A 21174-nucleotide genomic window follows, 5' to 3' on the forward strand; every position below is an offset into this window, starting at 1 on the left:
AATGGGAGAGTCTGCCCTTTAATAACCTTTCTTTACAACCCTAGTTATTCACAGGAAACAGGTTTAGCACAAAATAGCAAGAGACAAAGGCTATTTCACAATTAATGTTCAAGCCAAAGGCCTATGATGTGGAAACAAATTTCTGAAATAACTGACAAGCAGGTCGTTTTTTCTTTTCAACAGGTTCCTTCTGCAGGCTTCCCTCTACAGACTCACCGGGAGCAAAGGAAAGTCCAAGGGCAGCAGAACACTGACAGTGCATCAAAGCAGCTTTATGAACTGCATCTGGATTCGCCAGGCTCCTAGAAAGAACTCACTTCCAATGAATGTCCTAAAGATTTAAGAGCTTAAAGAGTAAATGGGCATACATTTCCTAATATTGCCATTTGGCTGCAGGAAAGAATGTGAGAAGAATATTCATTTCACCATCAACTATATATGTATATTTAGAAAGGGTAACTCTCTAAAAATAGCTTCCAAAAAAAAAAAACCAGTTTGGAGAGTTTAATAGTCCAGAGCTGAAGGCTATCATAACTGAGTAACTTTTGGGATATATTTTATTAAAAACTGACATCCAAAGTAAAGTAATATACATTTACGTAATTCTATGGTACAACCTTTCCTATTAAAAATGGCCAGGAGACCAGCCCAGCTTTTTTGCTGCCCAAGAGCGTTTAGTGCCTCTGCTCCTAAGGCTTGGTCACACACAGTCCGTGCAGGGAGTCTCACGAAGGGCTGCTTGGTCCAGGAGAAGGCACAACAGGAGACCCTTCCCCGAGGTCTGTTAGTTGCTTCCCTGATTACAGAAGCAATGCACATTCATTGTAAAAAACACCCTTAACCCCACTATCCAGATAAAATTATTTAAAACTTTTTACTGTATTTCCTTCTAGTCTCTTTTCAATGTATATATACTTTTAATACAGAATTTTTTTTAAAAATTGGGGTTTTTTCCCAAAAAACTAACATGGCTTTTATCTTTTTTTTCTGCTTTATTAAGAAATAAATACCATATAATTCACCCATTTAAAGAATACAATCAGTGCTTTTCAGTATCTTCAGAGTTGTAAAGGTACTGCCACAATCAATTTTAGAGTATTTTTAATGAAAATACTCTAAAAGAAACCCTGTAGCTATTAGCAATCACTCCCCATTTTCCCCAACTCTGACCCCTGCCCTACCTACCCCTCTCCCCCCACCAGCCTGAGGCAACAAACCACCTGTTTGTCTCAGTGAATTTGTCTATTTTGGACATTTCATATTTGGTATAAATGGAATCATACAATATTTGTTCTTCTGTAAATGGCTTCTTTCACTAAGCAAGTTTTCAATGTTTATTCCTTTCTATTGCAGAATGATATACTTATTCTATGTATATATCACACTTCATCCATTCATCAACTGATGGGCATTTCAGTTGTTTACCACTTTTGGCTACTGTGAATAATACTGCTATGAACATCTTTGTAAGTTTTTGTGTGTGGACATAGGTTTTCATTTATCTTGGGCACATACCTAAGAGAGGAACGGCTGAATCATGTAACTCTATTTACCATTTGAGGAACTACCATTCTGTCTTCCACAGCAACTGCATCATATTATGTCCCCACCAGCAATGTACAGACATTCCAGTTTTATTTATTATCTTTTTTATTCTAGCCATCCTAGTGGTTATGAAATGGTATCTCATTTTGATTTGATTCATATTTCCCTGATGGCTAAAGACTGAGTAGCTTTTCATACACTTACTGGCCATTTGTGTAACGTCTTTGGAAAAATGTGTATTTGGGCTCTTTGCCCATTTCTTAATTGGGTTATTTACCTTTTTGTTATGAGTTCTTTATATATTCTAGGTATTAGACTTTTATCAGAAATATGATTTGTAAGTATTTTCTCTCATTCTGTGAACTGTCTTTTCACTTCTTTAATGGTACTGTTTACAGTACAAGTTTTTATTTTTGATAAAGTTTTATTTATTTTTCCTTTGGTTGCATATACTCTTGGTGTCTTATCCATGAAGGCTCTACCTAACCCAAATTCAAAGATTTACTCCTATTTACTTCTAAGAATTTTATAGTTTCAGCTCTCATATTGAGGTCTACGATCCATTCTGAGTTAACTTTTGTATATGGTGTGAGGTAAGGGTTCAACTTCATTCTTCTAGTTGTTTAAGCATCATTTATTGAAAAGACTGTTCTTTCCCCAATGAATTGTCTTGGCACTCTTGTCTGTATTCTACCTAAAAGTTATTTTTAAATTGGATATATGGCTTCATTTAAAAAAATTTACTGTATAAGCACTTTCCAACTCTACTTTCAAAGATGTGAAAAGGTGTCTTTGAGAGGGGAAAAGGGGAAACCTTGGAAAACCACTCTGCTAATTAAGATGTCCTGGTTTCTGCTTGATTCCTATTTGCTTTGTAGGGTTTTCACCTCCTGATAACACCAAACAGGGAGTAATATCTTGTTTGAACCAGTTTATAGGTGACAAGATAATTAGTGTGAAAACTAGTAATTATGAAGACAGGACTCTCCAACCTGGGGTGGCCTCCATTATCTTTAAACATTTCTTAAAATCTTCCATTGAAAAGGAGCATGGAAGTGCTTGACGTGATCTGAACACTGGAGCCTTTGCCTAAAGGACAGGCACGCCACCGCCCCTCTGATAGTCCTCTCTTCCACGCAGGTCACTTCAAGGCACGCAGACTTAGCAGCCTCCCCAGCCTCACACCCCTGAGAAAATCTGCCAGGCAGCCTGTGGGGTCTCCCTTCCTGAAGTACCCACACCAGGGGTGGCACCTGCAGACATTTTTAAAAAGAGAGCTTCCTTATTTTCTTGTTTTCTGAATTATTACTTAAATCTCCTCCTCAAGCCAAGCACACTCTCTTGACAAGAGAGTAAAACCCTGGGCCTCCTCAGCCAGCCTCATGGTCTCTCCCACTATGCTACAGGGTAAGCTGCCTCAGAAGAGAGAAAACAGCGCCAAGATCCCAGGGGCATGGAGCCCACAGAGGCTTGCACAGCCTGTCGTTGTAGAAAAAGCAGGGTCATGAGGGGAAGCCGAGGCTCAGTGACTGGCCACTAACCACAAAATATCTGGAGAACCAGGCCCTGCCTCCAAAAACAGTGATATTTCACAATTCAGATTTTGAGCTCCAAATTGGTTTCAATATGTGGAATACCCTGAACATGTTTTTAATTATTATGGGTAGGAATAACCACCAAAGTGTTTTAGCATTGTTTAACACAAATCTAATCTTTATTTACTAATTATATCACTGGGTGTTTTAACATTGCCTTGGCTCCTGAGCACCAGTGGCCCCATTCACCTCCTGACCTAGCTGAGCATTAGGCAACATGTGAAAGGGGAAGTCAAGCGTGTGGAAGTTGCCATTAGATCCAGAGTCCTCAGGATAAGAGATGTTTGATCACAGTCTATATGAGGCAGTAGCAGGGTGGGGGTGGGAGGGTACAGGCTGGGGCAAAAGCTGGTCTTTGTCCCAAGCTCCTTCTATGAAACAGGAAGGAAGGGGTGGCATCTGGGTGGGGGCTAACACTGATGATGTGACAGTGTAACTTTAAGAGATGTCAAAGGTTCCTTAGTGTTTCTTGAGCCCTTTGAGTTCCTCTTGGATTCACAATTATCAGAGGCAATGGGGACCCTAAGAAATAACCTGGCCCAGTCTTTGGCAGGAGGGATGAGCATAATGACCACATGCAAAGGGTCCACATTTGGTGATACTGGAAGAACAGGCTCTTATTACTGGTGGGAAGGAATACGGGAGCAACACATATGAAAGGGAATTTGGCAATATCTAACAAAATCACCTGTGCATTTACCTTCTGATTTAACAATCCGACTTCTAAGATTTCATCTTGAAGATATGCCCCCAACAACACAAAAATACACATACACAAAGTTATTCATTGCAGCATTGTTTGTAACTGCAAAATATTGGCAACAACCTATATGCCCATATAAGAAAGAGACTGGATATACTATAGAACATTTGCATAGTGGAGTAAGTACTTTGCAGCTGTTTAAAAACGAGAGGAGGGGAAGTATCTATGAACTGATGTGGAATGATTTCCAGAAGGTACTGCTAAGTGAAAAAGCAATGTGCAAGAGTATTCATAGTATACTACTCTTTGAGTATGACAAAAGGGAATCTCAACCCAGAAAGGAGAAACCAGAGGCTAAGGAGATTGGTTTACTACAGGGGGTGAGTGGGAATGGCATGGAGGAATAGAAGGGATAGGGAATACAACATCCACCAACTCTAGGAACACATGCCCTTGGAACTCAGTCACCACGTAGAAGGAAACCCAGGCCATGTGGAGAAGAGCTAAGGCTTTCAGCCCTCAGCTCTAACTGAGCTCCCAGCCAACAATCAGCATCTACTTGCCAGCCATGCAAGTGAATCACCTTGGATGCAGACCCTCCAGCCCCCAGGCCAGCCTCCCCCGCTGACACTGGAACAGAGAGAGGCCTTCAATGCTAAGTCTGGTCAAATTACAAATTTGTGAGCAAAATGAATGTTATTAAGGCACCACTTTGGGGCTATTTTTATGCCATAATAGATAACTAAAACACACACCTCTGCCTTATTCAAGACCATCTGAACTACCAGACCTCCCCTGAGAGCCAGTACACGGCCCACTCATGTTTCAAGCAGGCCAAGTGGATGTGGGAGCCCAGCACCAAAACTCATGGGCTTTTTTCAAAGGCCCCTTCAAAGAGAATTGCTTGCATTCACACAGTCCTGGCTCTGTGTTTCCTAGTACATGCAGATTCAAATCATTAAATTAAGGTTGGGGGTGGGATAAGTGCTCAAGGAAAAGCAGCTAGAAGGACACATTCCAACACCAGCCAACTGCCAACCAAGAGAAAATGCTACAGAGTCTGCAGCCCAGGACGGCTCCAACCAGGGTGAAAGGCTTCTGACCTCAGCTGCCCTTCAGTGACGACAACAGGCCTGAATTTCCGCTTGTACTGAGCCTCTAAATTGTCAAGAAAAGATTAAATCATCCCTGCCTGTTATGCCTAAGGGAGCCAGGAAGTCAATGTGCTTTTAAAAGATTTTCATCAGACTTAGAAGAGGAAAAAAGGTTTTGGTGCTTCAAGAGGTAAGTGCCAAGTACCCATAAAGAAGGTTTACACTAGAGCACTTCCCCACCGACTGTAACACTGGCTGGAGGGGCTGGGCTGGGTGCCACCAGGGCCTTCCAGGCCCGCCTGGGGCTTCCACAGACCCTGGTGAATACAGATGCAAGCACATGTAACATGCACTGAGGAAGCAATGTTCTAAAACATTTTGTTTTGTTTTTGAAATAAGGAACTATCTTAAGAAGAAAGCATTTTCTTAGATAATTTACTTACATTAGTATACAATTCTCTTTCTGATTTCCCTGATGCTGAGGACAGCCCAGGGAGAAAGGGAATTTTGGGGAGGAGGATTCATCACTGGTAGTGAAGAGGCCATTTCTAGAAGACCATTATATTTCCCCATTGGACTAAAAGGAGGTCTACCTCCCACTCCAGCTGGTAACACAGGCTGGAGGGTAGAGGCAGTGTGGGTCAGGGGCCAGCACATGGCCTTTTTTTACCTTGATAAAGTAGATTGGGTGAGGGCTCAGGGGCCTCTTCCTCACTGAAGCTGAACAAAGACCAATGACTGGCTACAGGCACAAAGAGGAAGGCATCAAATGCTTCCCATTAAGAACAGAAATACGGTCACTATAATAGGTCAAACACTTTAATAACTGAACATGAAAAGCACAGGCTTCGTGCTCACTGGTTGGGGTAGTGGCAGGAGGCCTTAGGTCAAGCCCAGCTGAGGGTCACCTGCCAAACGGCAGTCTTGGCAGCCAAGGGCTTCGCACCTCAGATCAGGTTTTGCCTACTCCATCACTTAGTAACTGTGAAATTAAACTATTTAACTTCTGGGAACCTCAGTTTCTCCATCTACAAAATGGAGAGAATACCATCTAGTTTGTAAGACTATTCAAGGGATGAGAGTAATTATATTACGGTTCCTAACAGAATCTGGCATATGGCAGCTTATATTAGTTATCTTGTCACAGATGATCTTGAGTCAATGTCCAGCTTGTTACACTTTGGGAATGATGCGCTTGACATCTGGACAGAGCTGAGGAGTGGAGGACTGGAGAATAAAATGGTTATTGAGGAACCAGACCTCTATTACTTATGACTGTCAGCTTCTCTAGCGATCACCCGGTTGCTCAGGTCAAAAGCTAGGGAGCAACCTTTGACTCTTCTGGTTCACTCAAGCCCCACATCAGCCCCATGGGCAAACCCAGCCAGCTCCCCTCCAGCACATATCCCAAACACTGCCCCTCTCACCACCTGCGGTTACAACCTTGACCTCAGATCCGCACTCCACTGCCTGAATTGTTTCCCACACAGTCTTTTCCTCTTACCACCAATTCTGCATAAATCAGATCAACATTACTCCCTGCTCAAAACTCTTCCAGGGCTTTCCATCCCTCTTGGAACTGATCCCATGAGGCTCTGCCTCTCTGTCCCTTGCTCACTGTCACCCACCCTGGCCTCTGACGTTCCCTGAATACTCCAACCACATCCCTGCTTCAGGGCCTTTGCACTTGCTGGTCCCCCAGAACACTCCTCTCACACATGTCCCATGGCTCACTGAGACATGACTCAGGTCTCTGACCAAATGTCACCTCCTCAAAGAGGTCCTCCTTGACCACCGACCTAAAATAGCAGTTCTGGCCACTTCCCCTTGTCCTTTATTTGGCTTTAATTCTTATCACCACCTGATGTTTTGTCTCCCTGATTAGAGTGCAAGCTCCGTGAGGGTAAGGCCCTTAGTTGTCCTGTGCATCACTGTGTCCCCAGTGCCCAGAACAGGGTCTGGTACACAAGACACAAAGTGCTTATGTATGAAGAAATGAGTTGAAGTAGAACAGAAAAGGCCCAGCCCAGGCAGCCAACTTCACCTTCTTCCCAGCCGTGGGGCTGCTCTCAGCGCTCTGGACAGGGCTCCTTTGGGGGCTTTGGTTTTCTTGGGGGATACATCTGGCCATGTACACGCTGTAGTCCAGAAGCATCTTCTGCCGCACACCGCCCACGAGCTCCTTCTGCTTTGGCTGGGACATCACTTCCTCCACGCTGCCTTTGCTGCTGCTGCGGCTGTGGGCCAGGTGCCCCGAGGGACTGCTGTGTCTGCTGTGTGAGGACAAAACCCCTGGAGCCAAGAGGTGATGACTGTTAATACGGATGGAGAAAATGACTGCCAAGTACATGGAACGCAGAACAGACTCCACTGGGTTAAGCTGAAAAGCAGCTAAAATGCTATCAAATGACTGTTTAAAAAATATTTATAAGGTTATTTCCCACCCTGAAAAAGACCTTGCACTCTAATGATAGATAATTTTTAGAGCAGCTTTTATCCCTTTCCAAGACAGTTCAGAGTAATGGGAGCCATGAAAAACATCTCTGTAAGGTACCTTTGTCTTTCTTCCTGATGTCTTAGGGTCCAATATAGGATTAACACAAATGGAAAGTGGGCAGAAAGTTAATTTTTCATTCACAGCTCATGGCAATACCAAACATGCCATCTTCCACTCAACAAATTGTTCACCAAGCACTTTCACTGGGCCAATTTCACATTAAAAAGAATAAGACATAATCCCTGCCCTTGAACTCAGGCACTTAGGCAAATAAATCACAAGTTTCTCTAATAAGTACTGTAACTGAAGCAGCACTAAAGAGCTTTCAGGGCAGAAAGAAGGGGGGTGACAGCCTCTGCGCACGTGCCCATGAGATCCAAAAGGCACTTACCCCAGTACTGACTTTCATAGGTAGTGACCTCTGGGCTGCTTCTTGAAGAACTAGTAGGCATTTTCCTAGCCCGGGATGGGGAAGAGCATTCCCAGTAGAGGGAATAGCATATGCAAAAAGCAATGACAGGGCATAGTATGTTTGGAGAACAGTGAGAGATTCAGCGAATTGGAATATATGGGGCAGAGGGACAGGAAATGAGCAGTGGTGCATGGTTATCTGTGCAAATGAAGCAAGCCGGGAGGCCAGAGGATTCTGCATGTCTATGGCATCTCAGGCTTGGAGAATCTATTGAGGGCCAGGAGCCTGAGAGCACTAGCTTGAACTATCTCCCTGACTTACCCACCTTCATATTTTAACTAGGATTCTCCTGTTGCTTCTTTTCTCAGAGGAGTCACAATATGTAAACATTAATACAATCCTAAGGTACCAGCAAAGGCAAAAAACATGCATCTGCAAGTGGTCCCATCACTGGTTAAATGATTCAGGAAAAGGGGCTGCAGTGATCAACCTAAAAGGCAAAAGATTCATGAGAACAAATCTTAGGTGGCAGAGAGTCATCAATTCAGGGTGGGCATCCTTCCTTCCTACCTGGGAGTCTCTCTTAATTCTCCTATAGGCCCTTTAAAAATACACGAGCATTTGGCACACACGTCCTTACCTGGTTTACTTCCAGAGACACCAGGTGGCTTCTTGAGTTCTGACTTCAGCTTAGATGCCAGAATAAATCTCCTAAACCACTCCTCTTTTTCTCTGCCAGTTCTCCCAAAAAGATACAGTATCTGATCTCGCTGGCCAGCTCTTGTTCCCTCAGGAGGATGAGACAGCTTCTTAGGGTCCTCCCCTCCCAGCTCTCTCTCAGCTGGTGGTTTTTCTTCAGAGGTCTCTTTATCAGTCTGGGCCTTAGACATAAAGTCATCTTGTCGACCAAGCTCGATACAAATAGGGTACTTTTTATTCCAGATTCGCTTTCGAGCCAAACTTTTAGGTACAAGATAAATCTACAGAGACAGAGAAATGATGATTTACACACTAAATTAAGAATTGGCTACACTGTGCATTAATACTATGCAAAGCACAAATGTAAACTTTATAATCTTTTGACTAAGATGATGAATGTAAAATAATTACCACCTGTCTATAACACAATGATAGAAACTGGAATAAATTTTTAGAAATAACCTATTATTCTTCAAAATCATTCCAGAAAGCAAATGGTTAAGATTTTTGCAAGAGTTAAAAATATGTATAGTTTTCATGTAACAGTAGTAAGTAATTGTTTAGCAGATTATCATCAATTAAATTTACTTATCAACTGCGTTTAATAACCCTAGGTAAAACTGAAGCTGAGAAAAAAAAATTATCAAACTAGATCTAGATGGGAAGCTAATGTCTATCATCAAGAATAAATTTATGTAAAAACTATTTTAAATACTTCTGTTTATTTGGGGGAACATAAAGATCACTCACATAAGTTATCAGAAGTACAGAGAACCTATAGCATATTGGAATAACATAATTTACATTTCTCAAAAACAGAAGCATATAATACTTCATCAAAATGCAGTTATTTTGTGTATCTATAATTTTCACATTTACACAGATGTCATTAGTTAATACCCTAGCACCACTACAGATAGTTTTTCATTTGACTGAAAAAAATTAATTCTCAAAGGCAGAAGAATGTGCTACATTCTTGCTGTTCAAAGTGTGGTCCACAGACCAGCTGCAATGGGATCACCTGGGAACTCAAAACAACAGACTCTCAGCCCCGACTCAGAGTTGCTGAATTAGAACGTGCATTTAAAAACATGCTGAGGTTATTAGTGTACACATTAATGTATGAAAGGTGCTCTAAATTATATACTAATACTTTAAACACACACACTATTGAAGGGGAAAAAAAATGCAGTAAAGCAACCAAGATTCCAAATGCTTTTCTTTTATGGAAGCTTCTAAAATAAGCTGGACTCACCTTACTGTCTGAGAGGTCATAGATTTTCTGGCTGATGTAGGTGACCTCTGGTTTTGTTTCATTATAGCTTGCTCTCCTGGATATATTTTTATTAGGCTTTGAAAGTCTTAAAGTCCCACCCTCAAGCCGAACAAAGACTGAATGTGTCAAAGTTGCATGGTAAGTTTCTGGATCATAGTTGTAAATCTCATTCATCCATCCCTGATGGAGAAAAACTTCCATTAGTGAAATTAGAATAAACACAAATCTCATTCAGTATAAAAATGAAGATCACTGTGGTAGTCCAGAGACTGAAACCAAACTTGACTATTACACAAGTGTCGATTATTGATGACTAGAGGCTGTTGAGACAAGTGCTCAGCTTGAAGCAGAATCGGTGCTGAGGAGGAATTTGGTATGTTTTTTAAAGGTTCTTTCTTCCTGCCAAACAAATCAGGAAACTCAAAAGTTTTGTTCATTTAAATTAAGCAAGTCTGTCTGCCTGCTCCTCCGGGGGTGAGTAATCCTGAACTGGGTCTGGCCTTAAATTAGCCAAACACACCCTCTTCTTAGCCTACCTGCAAACAAACTGAATTTCACAGACTTCGTCAACTCAGGCTACCATTCCAGGACTCAGAGAACACTCACCACTCCATTTCTATCTCACTGAAATCACATAGTAAAGCAAAAATTAACCATTAAATAAATCACACATATGATCAACAATGTCAAAATTCAAAGAGAAATAGTAACTTGAGTTGAAACTGTGTTCCAGGTCTCTCCCCACCCATTAACACAAATGCACTTATATATTGATTTTTTTAAAGAGCACACACATTAAATGGTATGGACAAGACACAAAAGCCTAATGCACCATAAAACTGCAAAGCTAATCTTGTAGCTATAATCAATACTCATCATTTAATATTCTACCCGCCCCACAGCACTTTTTCATATGCTATAGGTGGCCCAGACCTCTTTAAAAGAAGTTAAGGAATTTTAATTGATATTTTCCCACATCCCTCATTTTATTAATGTCTTTTAACAAGCAGAGATACTAAAGATCACTATACTAGAGTTGAGATTATCCCTTCCAAGGAACAGCATTTCTGGGGTGAGCATTTGAGTTTCACATTAAGTCTTCAACTGAGAGCCTCTGCAAGTAAGGAATCCTCAGAATTATCTTTTATTCATTTATCCATTCATCGAAACATACACTGAGTCTCATTAACATGCCAAGTAACATATCAGTTGATAGGAAGATTTAAAAAAGGACAGGATTCTTGACCCATGGCTGCTCCCAAACCAGCAAAGAATCCGGTTTTCATTTTACCATCCTATGGCCCCACTAGAGTAACTGTAAAAGAGAAAAGAGTATCCTGAATGTGTTAAGGAAGTAAAAATAGACACACATACTTCTTTGTCATGGTCTGTGTGTGTGACATTTATGAGCTAATTACACAGATTTATATACCTCAGTGTTTTTTGTCTGAGTTTGTAGTATCACTCCCTCCTCCCAGTGAGTCACTGCATCTATTAAGAAATGTTGAATAAGCAAGCAGTGGCCATGGGAAGAGGGTGTAATCTAAATATTTGTAAAGAAACAACAATGACCACAGCAATGGAAGTGAAGAAAGGGACAGGCAATACAGGGCACAGTGGGGCCTGAAGTGGACTGTATTTCAGAGCATTAGTTTGGGTAGGTTAACTTTGCTAAATGTAGAACTAAGTATTTTGTCTTTTTCCTTAGTCTGTTATTATAGTGAAGTACATTCATTGATTTTCAAATGTTGAACCAGTCTTGCACTCTTAGGAAAATTATGTATTGGTCACGATGGGCTGAAGCTGGATTATAATGGCTCATGAAAGCTGATTCTACACGTCTCTATCCAACTCCATGGTCATCAGGGACCTCACGTTGGTAGCTTACAACTGACCTCTGTGGGAGTTTTCACACTATGGAAACCAGTGAAGAGTACAAAGAGGGCTCCCCATCCCCAACCAAGAGAGCCAGTTTATGAGCATGTAACTATTATTATTCTTTTCATACACTGCAGAATTTGATTTGCTAATACTCTGTTCATATGTCCAAGTTCATAAGGGAAATAGGTATATAATTTTCTTAATATGTCTTCTAATACTAGTTAACCTCATAAAAATGAGTTGGGAAGTATTTCTTGTCCTGTTTTCTGGAAGTTTGTGTAGAATTGTTATTTCTTCCTTAAAGATTTGATAAATTGCCAGTGAAGCCATCTGGGCCTGGAATTTTCTTTGTAGAAAGGTTTTAAATTATATATTCCATTTCTTTAATTGCTGTTGAACTATTCAGATTATCTATTTCTTCTTGAGTGACCTTGGTAGTTTGTGTCTTACAAGAAATTTGTCCAATTTCTAGTCATCAAGTTGTCTGTAGTATTTCCCTATTATTCTTTTAATGTCTGTACAGTCTGTAGTGATGTCCTCTTGATACTGACATCAGTAATTTGTTTCTTTCAAACCTTTCTTCTTTTCTAATTTAAGCATTTAGTTATTAATTTCCCTCTAAGCATTGTGTCAGCTACAATTACTGATATGTTATATTTTTAATTTCATTTGATTGAAAATGTTTTCTACTTTCCCTTATTACTATCTTTGGACCCAAGGGCTACTTAGAAGTGTGTTGTTTGACTTCCAAATATTTGGGCATTTTCTAGATGTTTTCATTATTTTTTTAGTTTAATTCCATATGGTCAGAAAACATGCTTTCTATAATTAAGTCTTTTAAATTTGTTACAGTTTGTTTTATGGCCCAGAATATGGTCTACCTGGTGAATGTTCAAGTACACTATAAAAAAATATGCATCCTGTCTATTTTTGTTGGGTAGTTTTTTATAAATGCACTTATTTGCCTTTTTAAACAATGTTTGGCTTAAGTGCTTTAAACAAACATTTTCACTAACGATCTCCTGGTATATAATCCATTTTCTTTTTATCCAATTTGGTTGCAGAACATACTTTCTTACATGTAACAAGTTTATTAGGCCTAAACTTCTAAAGGCAACTAGCTTAAAACAAAACTTGAAGCATATTTAATTTTTCTGGGCTGCTCAAGAGCCATGCTCAAAGCCAGGTTATGTTGACTTGCAGAGCTACTAAAACCAAGAAGACTCCATGGAAGGAGGGATAGAGGGGCTGGTCTCTAAGAATTCCCTAGGGTCACGGATTGACTATGAGATTAAAACTACAACTTGCTAATCAATATCATGTATGAGCCATCTGGCTGTATGGTCCCCACCTGGGATTGCTCTTCTTGAGTCATTTCACTCTGAGAGTCCATCTCCTGGCTAGAGAAGAGGCTTCCTGAGGTATAGAGCGTGTGTGATACCTCTGTGGGCCCATTATAACTTCTTAGCTGAGATACTCAACCTTTACTGAATGACTATCCTGAATTATACTAATCATACTTTGATATAAGACAAACATTCACATAATAATACCTTCATATAAAATTTTTCATTCATTTCCAGCTATGTAAGATCATAGAAGACATGTAAAAAAGGCAACAGAATTAACATGGCACCAGAATTTTGGCCAAACATTCAGAGTTATAGTTATCATCCAGTCACCACCAGACTAGAGAGGCTGAAGGGGGAAAAAGACAAGCACTGTATTATAAAGCTATTCTCGGGTAATCAGACAATCTCTCAGAAACAGAGAAATATGAGCTGCAGAGATTTTTTTCCCTTTCAAAACTCCTGAGACTAGACATGAATAAGAGAAATTTAGGAATAAAAAGTTTTTTTCCTAATTGCTTTCATTTTGTCTTTCCTAAGTCAGAACATGCAGCCTTATCCAGGGAAGCACTATCCAATGGAAATATAATGTGAGTCATAAATGTACATCATGAAAATATGTAACTTTAAATTGTCTAGTTGCCATATTAAAAAAGAAAAAAGCAGGTGAAATTGGTTTTAATAATGTATTTTATTAACTCAATATATCCAAAATAGTACCCTTTCTACATGTAATAAATATTAAAAATTATTAATGACATTTTACATGCTTTGTTTTGTACTAAGTCTTCAAAATTCTATGGGCATTGTAAAAAACTTAGACCACATCTCAGTTGTGCTCTTGAACTAGCTACAGTTCAAGCACTCAATGGCCACATGTAGCCAGCAGTACTGAATTAGAGGTGCACGTCCGATTCTTCTCAGACCTAGATACCTGGCTCAACCAGAATAGTGCAAATCCTCTCCTCCTGCGGACACTTTCAACACACAGTTTTGCGCTGTTTTACTAGTTGATTTATATAATTAAATGAGAGAAGAGAATCTAAGGAATCTCCAGATGAAATAATCTACTTTAGAAATTCAAAAAGTCTTTAAAAAGCTAACATGCAGTATTAAAAACTCAGGAATAAGAATAAAAGTAATCTAGCTAGAAGGCAAAAATTTTTCAAAACCCTTATAGTTCTATAACATCATTAAAAGGTACTCAATTTACAACCAAACTTCCAGTTAAGTTTTTAGCTTATTCCTTTGATTTTTAGTAGAAAAGACAAGACACACAAGCATGTGTGTTGAGATATAAGCACCACATCAGCGTCTCTGTTTACACGGTCACTTGGATGAAGACCAGTTCTTTGCACTAGTTTAACAAACTGCTCAATTACTGGTTCAACAACAATTCTTATACCTGGTTAATAAGAATGACCATTTTCATAGCGCTTCAGGGAGTCAGTTTTTAGCCACAAATCCAAACTCTCGACCCAGCAGCCTGAGCTTCTACCCGTGCGGGAGAGCCAGTCATCTACAAAGTTCTTGCTGGCCTGCGGTAGCCAGTATCTGCCTGCATGGCTACGGTTCTGTGATGATACGTGCTTATCCTTTGCTGACAGCTCTGACAGATACAGGTCACCCTCTACCACCTGCCAAGTTGCAGAAATACTAGAACAACCTGATTCAGAGGAATGTGAAAGAGAGAAGAGGGTTTCAAATCTTGTATGGTTCAAAACCACAAAGCCCCTACCTGCCCCTCTCGAGGAGACAGAGGAGAGAGGCAGGAGTAGGCCTAGGAAGGGAATTTGAGATGCCCTCCCTTGAGAAATCCCTTAGGAGCCCAAGATCCCTGCTTCCAGTCAGGCCTGGTTTGACCCTCCTCCCAACCCCCATCCTTTTACAGCCACCAGCAGCTGTGCTCCAAACACAGAGGCACCCGTGGTTTCTCCTCCCCTTTCATCTTCACATTTCTTCCTTCCAGCACTACCATTTTCTTTCCTTTGTGTTAATTACCTATCAGAGGTTAAGTCTACAGCTGCCAAAAAACAAATAAATGCAACCCATGAATCCGGATTTGTATTGCATGTCTATTTGTGAACATTTGTTAGCTTAAGTGAGGCCCAACCCTTGATCATACTTGAGTACATGAAAGACTGCTAGTCAATACACAGGCACTGAAACCAACCCCAAACATTAGCATAATTGCTCAGTCTGACACACGTGGGTTCCAAAGCTGGCTTCACCACTTACTAACTGCCATGTGCATGATGCTTGTCCTTAAACCCTCAGTTTTCCCACCTGTGAAAGGGTCCGTCATGGCTTACTTCCCAGCTGCATGCCTCCCAGATTCCCACCACACACTCTGCTCAAGCCATAATGACTCCATGCAAACAAATTTGAGGCATAAGTTACATATAGTAAAAGGAACAAACCTTACACACATGATTTAAAAAACACTAATATTAATATTTATAATACTAGCTGACACAGTTCATATTATGACCCAGGCCCTGCAGGTGCATTGTCTCCTTTATTTCTGCAATTCCCTACAATTTTACCAAGGAAGAAAGTGCTAAGAGAGGCTAAGTCCTTTGCCTAGAGAATGGTTAAGAAGGGAAGAGAGTTCTAAAGGGTGGCAAATCTGAGCCTTAAGTCAAGTCTAGCTGAACTCTGAGGCCCAGGCTCCTATCTTACTTCCGCGGCGTAGCCCACCTTCATTCTGGCTAGTTGTCCCTCAGGCCACAGCGAAGATGACGCTTCTCCCAGGAAGTTCTCATCACTGAGGTTCAGGTCTCTGTTGCTGTCCTCTTATCACTGCCTGTTTAACAACAGTTTGTTGGCTGAATACATGAATGTAGTCTAATTCAAAGGGTGCCTGGAAGGTTAAATAAAATCTGCCTGTAAAGCACAAGTAAATAGGACAGGCTAGTGTGTTCTTCACAGCTTGTAAGTATAGTTCTAGCTGCATAACAGGAGAGAAGCAAAGGAAGAGCCAAGGTCCTACTAAATGCAGGGAGATGCAGAAGTTACCTTAAAGTAGGAAACCTAGACACTGTTCCCAAGGAGAAAACCAAATCATAATTGCACAAAATAGCACAGAACAAGAAAATAAGTAACCTCAGAAAGAACCTTAAGAGTAAAAAATGTTAAAGGTTTCCCAGGCAGAGACTAAATTAGCTACTTCTTATCTATAGCAGAGAGAGGTAAGTGCTGTGACTGGAGCCCATGCTTCCTGACTCCCATGTAGGGCTCTTTCCAGAACATTACACTCTTTGACAGCAAACCTTGAGATACTCAGAGGTACTGCTACTTGACCCACATCAGTCAGGCATCCAGGATGCTGACTGGCTTCTGGGAGGCTCAGGCCAAAGATGACCAGGCATAACTCTTTCTGAGTCCCCCGATTCAGTCCCAATGCACCTACTGACATGAGACCAGGCTGCCTTTGCAGAAAGCAATTTCCCAATGCAAACCCAAATTTCCTTTTGATACTATCAGTTGTTTAATTTTTTATAGGACTTGACCAACTCCCTGGAACTTCCAGACCTAACTGGTTAAATACCAAATCTTGAGAGCCGTATAGCAACTCCAAGGCCTTCACCCTGTTCCCCATACAGTGTCTAACTGTCCACTGCTCAGCTGGTCCACAATTCTTCACCCTGAATTTCTTACCAAGTAGGATATTTCTACAACTTAATTTTGTTCTGGAACATGGGAGTGGGTATAAAGACATATAGCATATAGCTAGCAACTCATTCCATTTCAACAGCTCAACTAAAAAACTAGAGATGCTCTCAACCCACCCTAAAGCAACTCAAACAAGCCTTATTTCTTTCTGAAGCTGGAACTGTTAAAATGGAGACAGTGCACCCGCTGGGAGACAGTGACTACAGTCAGCTGGGCTGCAGCTGTCCAGCCCACAGACTCGTCCTGTGATCCTGTCTGTAAAAGGTCAGGGATTCTCTTCAATTCTCTGCTAGATTTAGAAGCCATATCTGGCTGAAAGTACAAACCACAATCTATAAAGGGACTCATTTAATACTTGGAAAGATTAAAAGCTACAATTAACCTTTTGCAAAATAATAGAGTCTGGAAGAACTACTACTGTGCTCACTTGCAGTTACAGTGCCAATCAGGAGGTCAAGGCCAAAGCTCTCTTGGTCAGCTTGATGCTGAGCTGACCAGACAAAAGCGCCAGCCCTTTGGCCCAAGGAGGTGATGAGGCTCCCTAACGTCAGTGTGAGAGATGCCTGAGCTGACACCCTGCTGTCACATGGCTGTGTGGGCATTTGAGGCTGCCTGTCACTCAGATCCCCTGCCTCATTCCTAAATTAGGAGGAGCAAATACTAACCCTAAGAACAGAGTTAGGACTTGCTGCTGAAAATCATCTCTGAAGCAGACAAAAAGATAATTACTTTTCTTTTGTCCACAAAATTAAAACATAAGCAAGATTTTCCTCTTTGCCAGGCTTAAGCCCTTTTTGATGTATTAATAATGGTTTAGAACCAGAGTCACACTTAAAACATGGTATCTTAGATCATGGACTTAAAGACTATGGCATGAACAGTCTACTCAACTTTACAGAGCTTTAGATACAAATTTGATTTACCATGAAAAACAGATCTACATATTTATAGAATTCATACTATGAATGATAGCCTCAAGCAAGTACTCAACATTCAAAATAAATGCTGCTCAAAGACACCAGCAAGAATTTTTTAAGTCCACAAGGGAAGGGAAACACCAAGAGCGTATCATCCACACCTTTCCAATGGCCTGCTTCGAGGTCACTTGCACAGCCTACTGCTGCATTAAGCAAGCGGTTTTTAAGTCAGAGATAATTTGCTCATGACTATAATTCAAAACTGCATGAGTCATACAAACAGAAATCCAAGAACTTTATGAAATCTTCAGGAGGCTTATCATCACAGACATGTGGCAAGGTCAGTGTGCAGGAAGGCACTGAATTAAGCATACTCCTGGTCAAGTGACAAGTACACTCTCAGAGAAGGAACATCCAACTTGGGTAAGAATGCCCAGCCAAACAAACATTCCAAGCACAAGAGGCTGATTCCAAATCCCTCATTCTCCCCATGCCCAAACCTGTTCCTTCCCCGGTCCGCTCAGGGAACCCAAAATGAAAGCCCTGGAAGGTAATCCCCACGGGTTGTTGCTGTAAATGATGCCCCTGGGCTCTGCAGGTGCGAGGCCCTGCCTTGAGCTCACTTACCCAGACTGCCATGCTTTAAATCACATTAGCTTCTCCTAACATTCTGGTCTTCCCCCTGGCTTTCGCGTCTTCACATGTCATTCTGGGTTGAATGCCTGCGGCAACCTTTCTCCTATTTGCTGCTTCTCATCAACAGCATGAATCTATGATCCCAAACATCAAGAACAAGCAGGATTTGGAGGAGGTTCTAAGAGTTCTTCCTGGATTCTGACAACTCTTTGGCTTCACAGAGGCTCTGATTGCTGTATTCCAGAAAGTAAAGCTGCCGACTGGCAGGGTTCAGAGGGGGAGATGGTGGAGCACCCATGAGGCCTAACCAATGGCACACCAGTCTTTCAGAATATCTACTATTGGCTGCAAATTGGTCTTTTTGGTTCACCATCCCACATACCCATCACTGTAGCAGTGTCATTTTAAAATACAAACGTCTGCAGTGTGGATAGAATAGTAAAATCACCCAGAGATAAAGTACAGAGAAGGTTTACTTCTCTCTTCCTCCCATGCCTCTTCATGTGAAGTCACTTCAAAGAAAAACTGCAATGCTCCTTGAATTGTTTATGGAGCCAGAAAAGGAACAAGACTCTTGGTCCAGGCTGCAAGTACCTCCTGGACCCATCAACGACAACTTACACGGCTCAGAGTTTTAAAAAAACACATAGTCTCCTGAAACAGTCCTCAAGTACCAAGCCCTGCTTGGTTCATGGGGCTCCCAGGCAGAATCTACATAGGACATGAAATATGCAGGATCACTGTCAAGAGGCTGGCCCTGTACTAGAGCTCTGTCTCACAGGCAGGCTTATAGCCTCCTATGTCAGTGAATTTCTTTAAAAGTTTCCATACCAGCCTTCAAGAACTGCACCATTATATCCTCTATAAAAAAATAACTAAAAAGGACCAGATACACGGAAAGTAACTCCAAACAGCTAATTCCCCAAATCAAGCTATTTTCAGAAAGAAGCCCTTTCAATTCACCCTAGAAACAAGTGCACAGATCTGTTATATAAAGAAACCAAAGCCCATCTCCTCCATCACCTTAAAGCCATAAATCTGGAGGCAGAATAGAAATCTAGAACTCGCTACCATCTCCATTTCTCCAAGACTCTACTTGGCATACACCCTTTGAATTCAGGAGGGCAGTACTCTAGGAATGCTGGTAAGAGAACAGACTTATTGCCAAATGATCAAGCAATAAACATCAAGTTTCAAATCCTGCAAAGATGGACCATCTTGGCTTTTCCGTTGCAGTGGGAAAAGAAAAAACTCACCATAAGCTGTATGTTTTAGTAATTACTTTTTTGTCTTCGTAAAAGATCACCCCTATCAACCTCTTGCCAAACTTTTTTTAAAAGCAAGTATGAGGGATTTCTTTTAAAAAGCAATTTCACTGGGAGATGACAGGTTCAATACTGACTCACTGCCTACATTTTCTGATAAAACCTCACCCATGCATCCATCCATCTACGCATCCATGCATAACAATTATCAAGTGCCTAAGTGCTAAGGACCCAATGCTGAACAAGATGGACATGGCTGTGCCTTCACGCAGCTTATGGTGTGTTAGAGAAGGCAGCAAACAGATAACTGTGGCACTGATAAGCACTATGAAAGTGAGGCAGAGAAAGCAGCTGTGCCTCCAAAATATAGGTACCCGTTCCATAGTGTAGCGCTGTTGCTGGGAAGAAGCTGCCCAGCCACGTCCTGGATTTCCCAGGACTCTGAGCACTCTGCAGGGCCTGTGCAATAGCTCACCCCAGGGGAATGTGCATGGAAGTGATGTGTGTCACTGCCTGGCTTCTAGATTTGGGCATTATAAGTAGTATACATTCTCTTTACTTTTTCTTTTCCCTTCTGCCAGTTGGATGCAAAAAATTCTGCTACCTAAGGGCAGGGTAAACTGGGCCTGAGGTTTGTTTCTGTGAAGTTTCACTGGATCACAGCCACACCCATTCTTTTCCATATGTCTACGGCTACTTTCTTGCTACAATGAAGAGCTGAGTGGTTGAAACCAAAATGGTATGACCCACAAGCCTAAAATATTTACTACTTGGCCCCTTAAGAAAAAGTTTGCTGAGTCACAAGACAGAAGGAATCCAGGCCCCTGAATCAACATGTGGAGGTCATCCACGCACCAGGAATACCCATACTGGACTGTTAATGGAGCAAGAAACAAACTTCTAGTTGGTTACAATAGCCTGTGCTATCCTACCTCCTGCAGAAAGTAAAGCACAATGTTCACTGAGAAAATACAACAGAAAATAGACGCTCAAAGTTAGACTCCACTATACTTCCTTTTTTTATCACAACCTTTGGGTCCTAAATTCAATGTCAATGCTGCTAAAGGTTTTAAAGGGTTATACTTTTAAAACAGACCCAACAGTATGCTCTCTTCCTCAGTAAAAGTAATTAAGACCAAAGAACATCTGTGTTTGAAATCTTTGGACTGCAACATACATGACCCTCCTAATCTATAGTGGCATCCCTTTTAAAAATAAAGAATGTATTTATATATATATATATATATGTGTGTGTGTGTATATATATATATATATATACACTTCCAATTGTAAAATAAATAAGTAACCGGGATGTAATGTATAGCATAAGGAATATAGTCAAAATATTGTAACAACTTGGTATGGTGATAGCTGGTACCTAGAATTATCATGTATATAAATGTTGAATCACTGTGTTGTACACCTGAAAATAATGTAATACTGTGTGTCAACTACCCTTCAATAAAAAATAATTATCTAAAAAAAAAGAATGTATTTAGCCAGGTTTCTAAAAACAGTCCTGCACACCAAATGACAGACCTCAGCCTAAAATTACTTTCCTTATTAGTAATGAAGCTATTCTAAACAAGTTGAATGAAAAAGAATTACCAGAATGATCATCAGAGTCGTT

The 21174-nt window shown here is 41.0% G+C and overlaps 1 protein-coding gene across 7 annotated transcripts in view; it reads right to left on the bottom strand.

Moving 5' to 3' along the window:
- TEX2 (testis expressed 2) overlaps positions 1–21174 on the bottom strand; it is a 92986-nt gene that overhangs the window by 29313 nt on the left and 42499 nt on the right. For all 7 annotated transcript variants that reach the window (XR_008997419.1, XR_005027632.2, XR_005027629.2 and 4 more), the window contains 3 exons: positions 9801–10001; positions 8487–8826; positions 6982–7229 (listed from right to left, as the gene is read on the bottom strand). Coding sequence is in view for 4 of the 7 variants with exons in the window: in XM_036899945.2 (XP_036755840.2) it covers positions 6982–7229; positions 8487–8826; positions 9801–10001 (789 nt within the window). In the remaining 3 variants the exon portion in view is untranslated. The remainder of the gene's footprint in view (positions 1–6981; positions 7230–8486; positions 8827–9800; positions 10002–21174) is intronic.

This window comes from Manis pentadactyla, chromosome 4 (assembly GCF_030020395.1).
Source record: "Manis pentadactyla isolate mManPen7 chromosome 4, mManPen7.hap1, whole genome shotgun sequence".
Taxonomy (NCBI): domain Eukaryota; kingdom Metazoa; phylum Chordata; class Mammalia; order Pholidota; family Manidae; genus Manis; species Manis pentadactyla.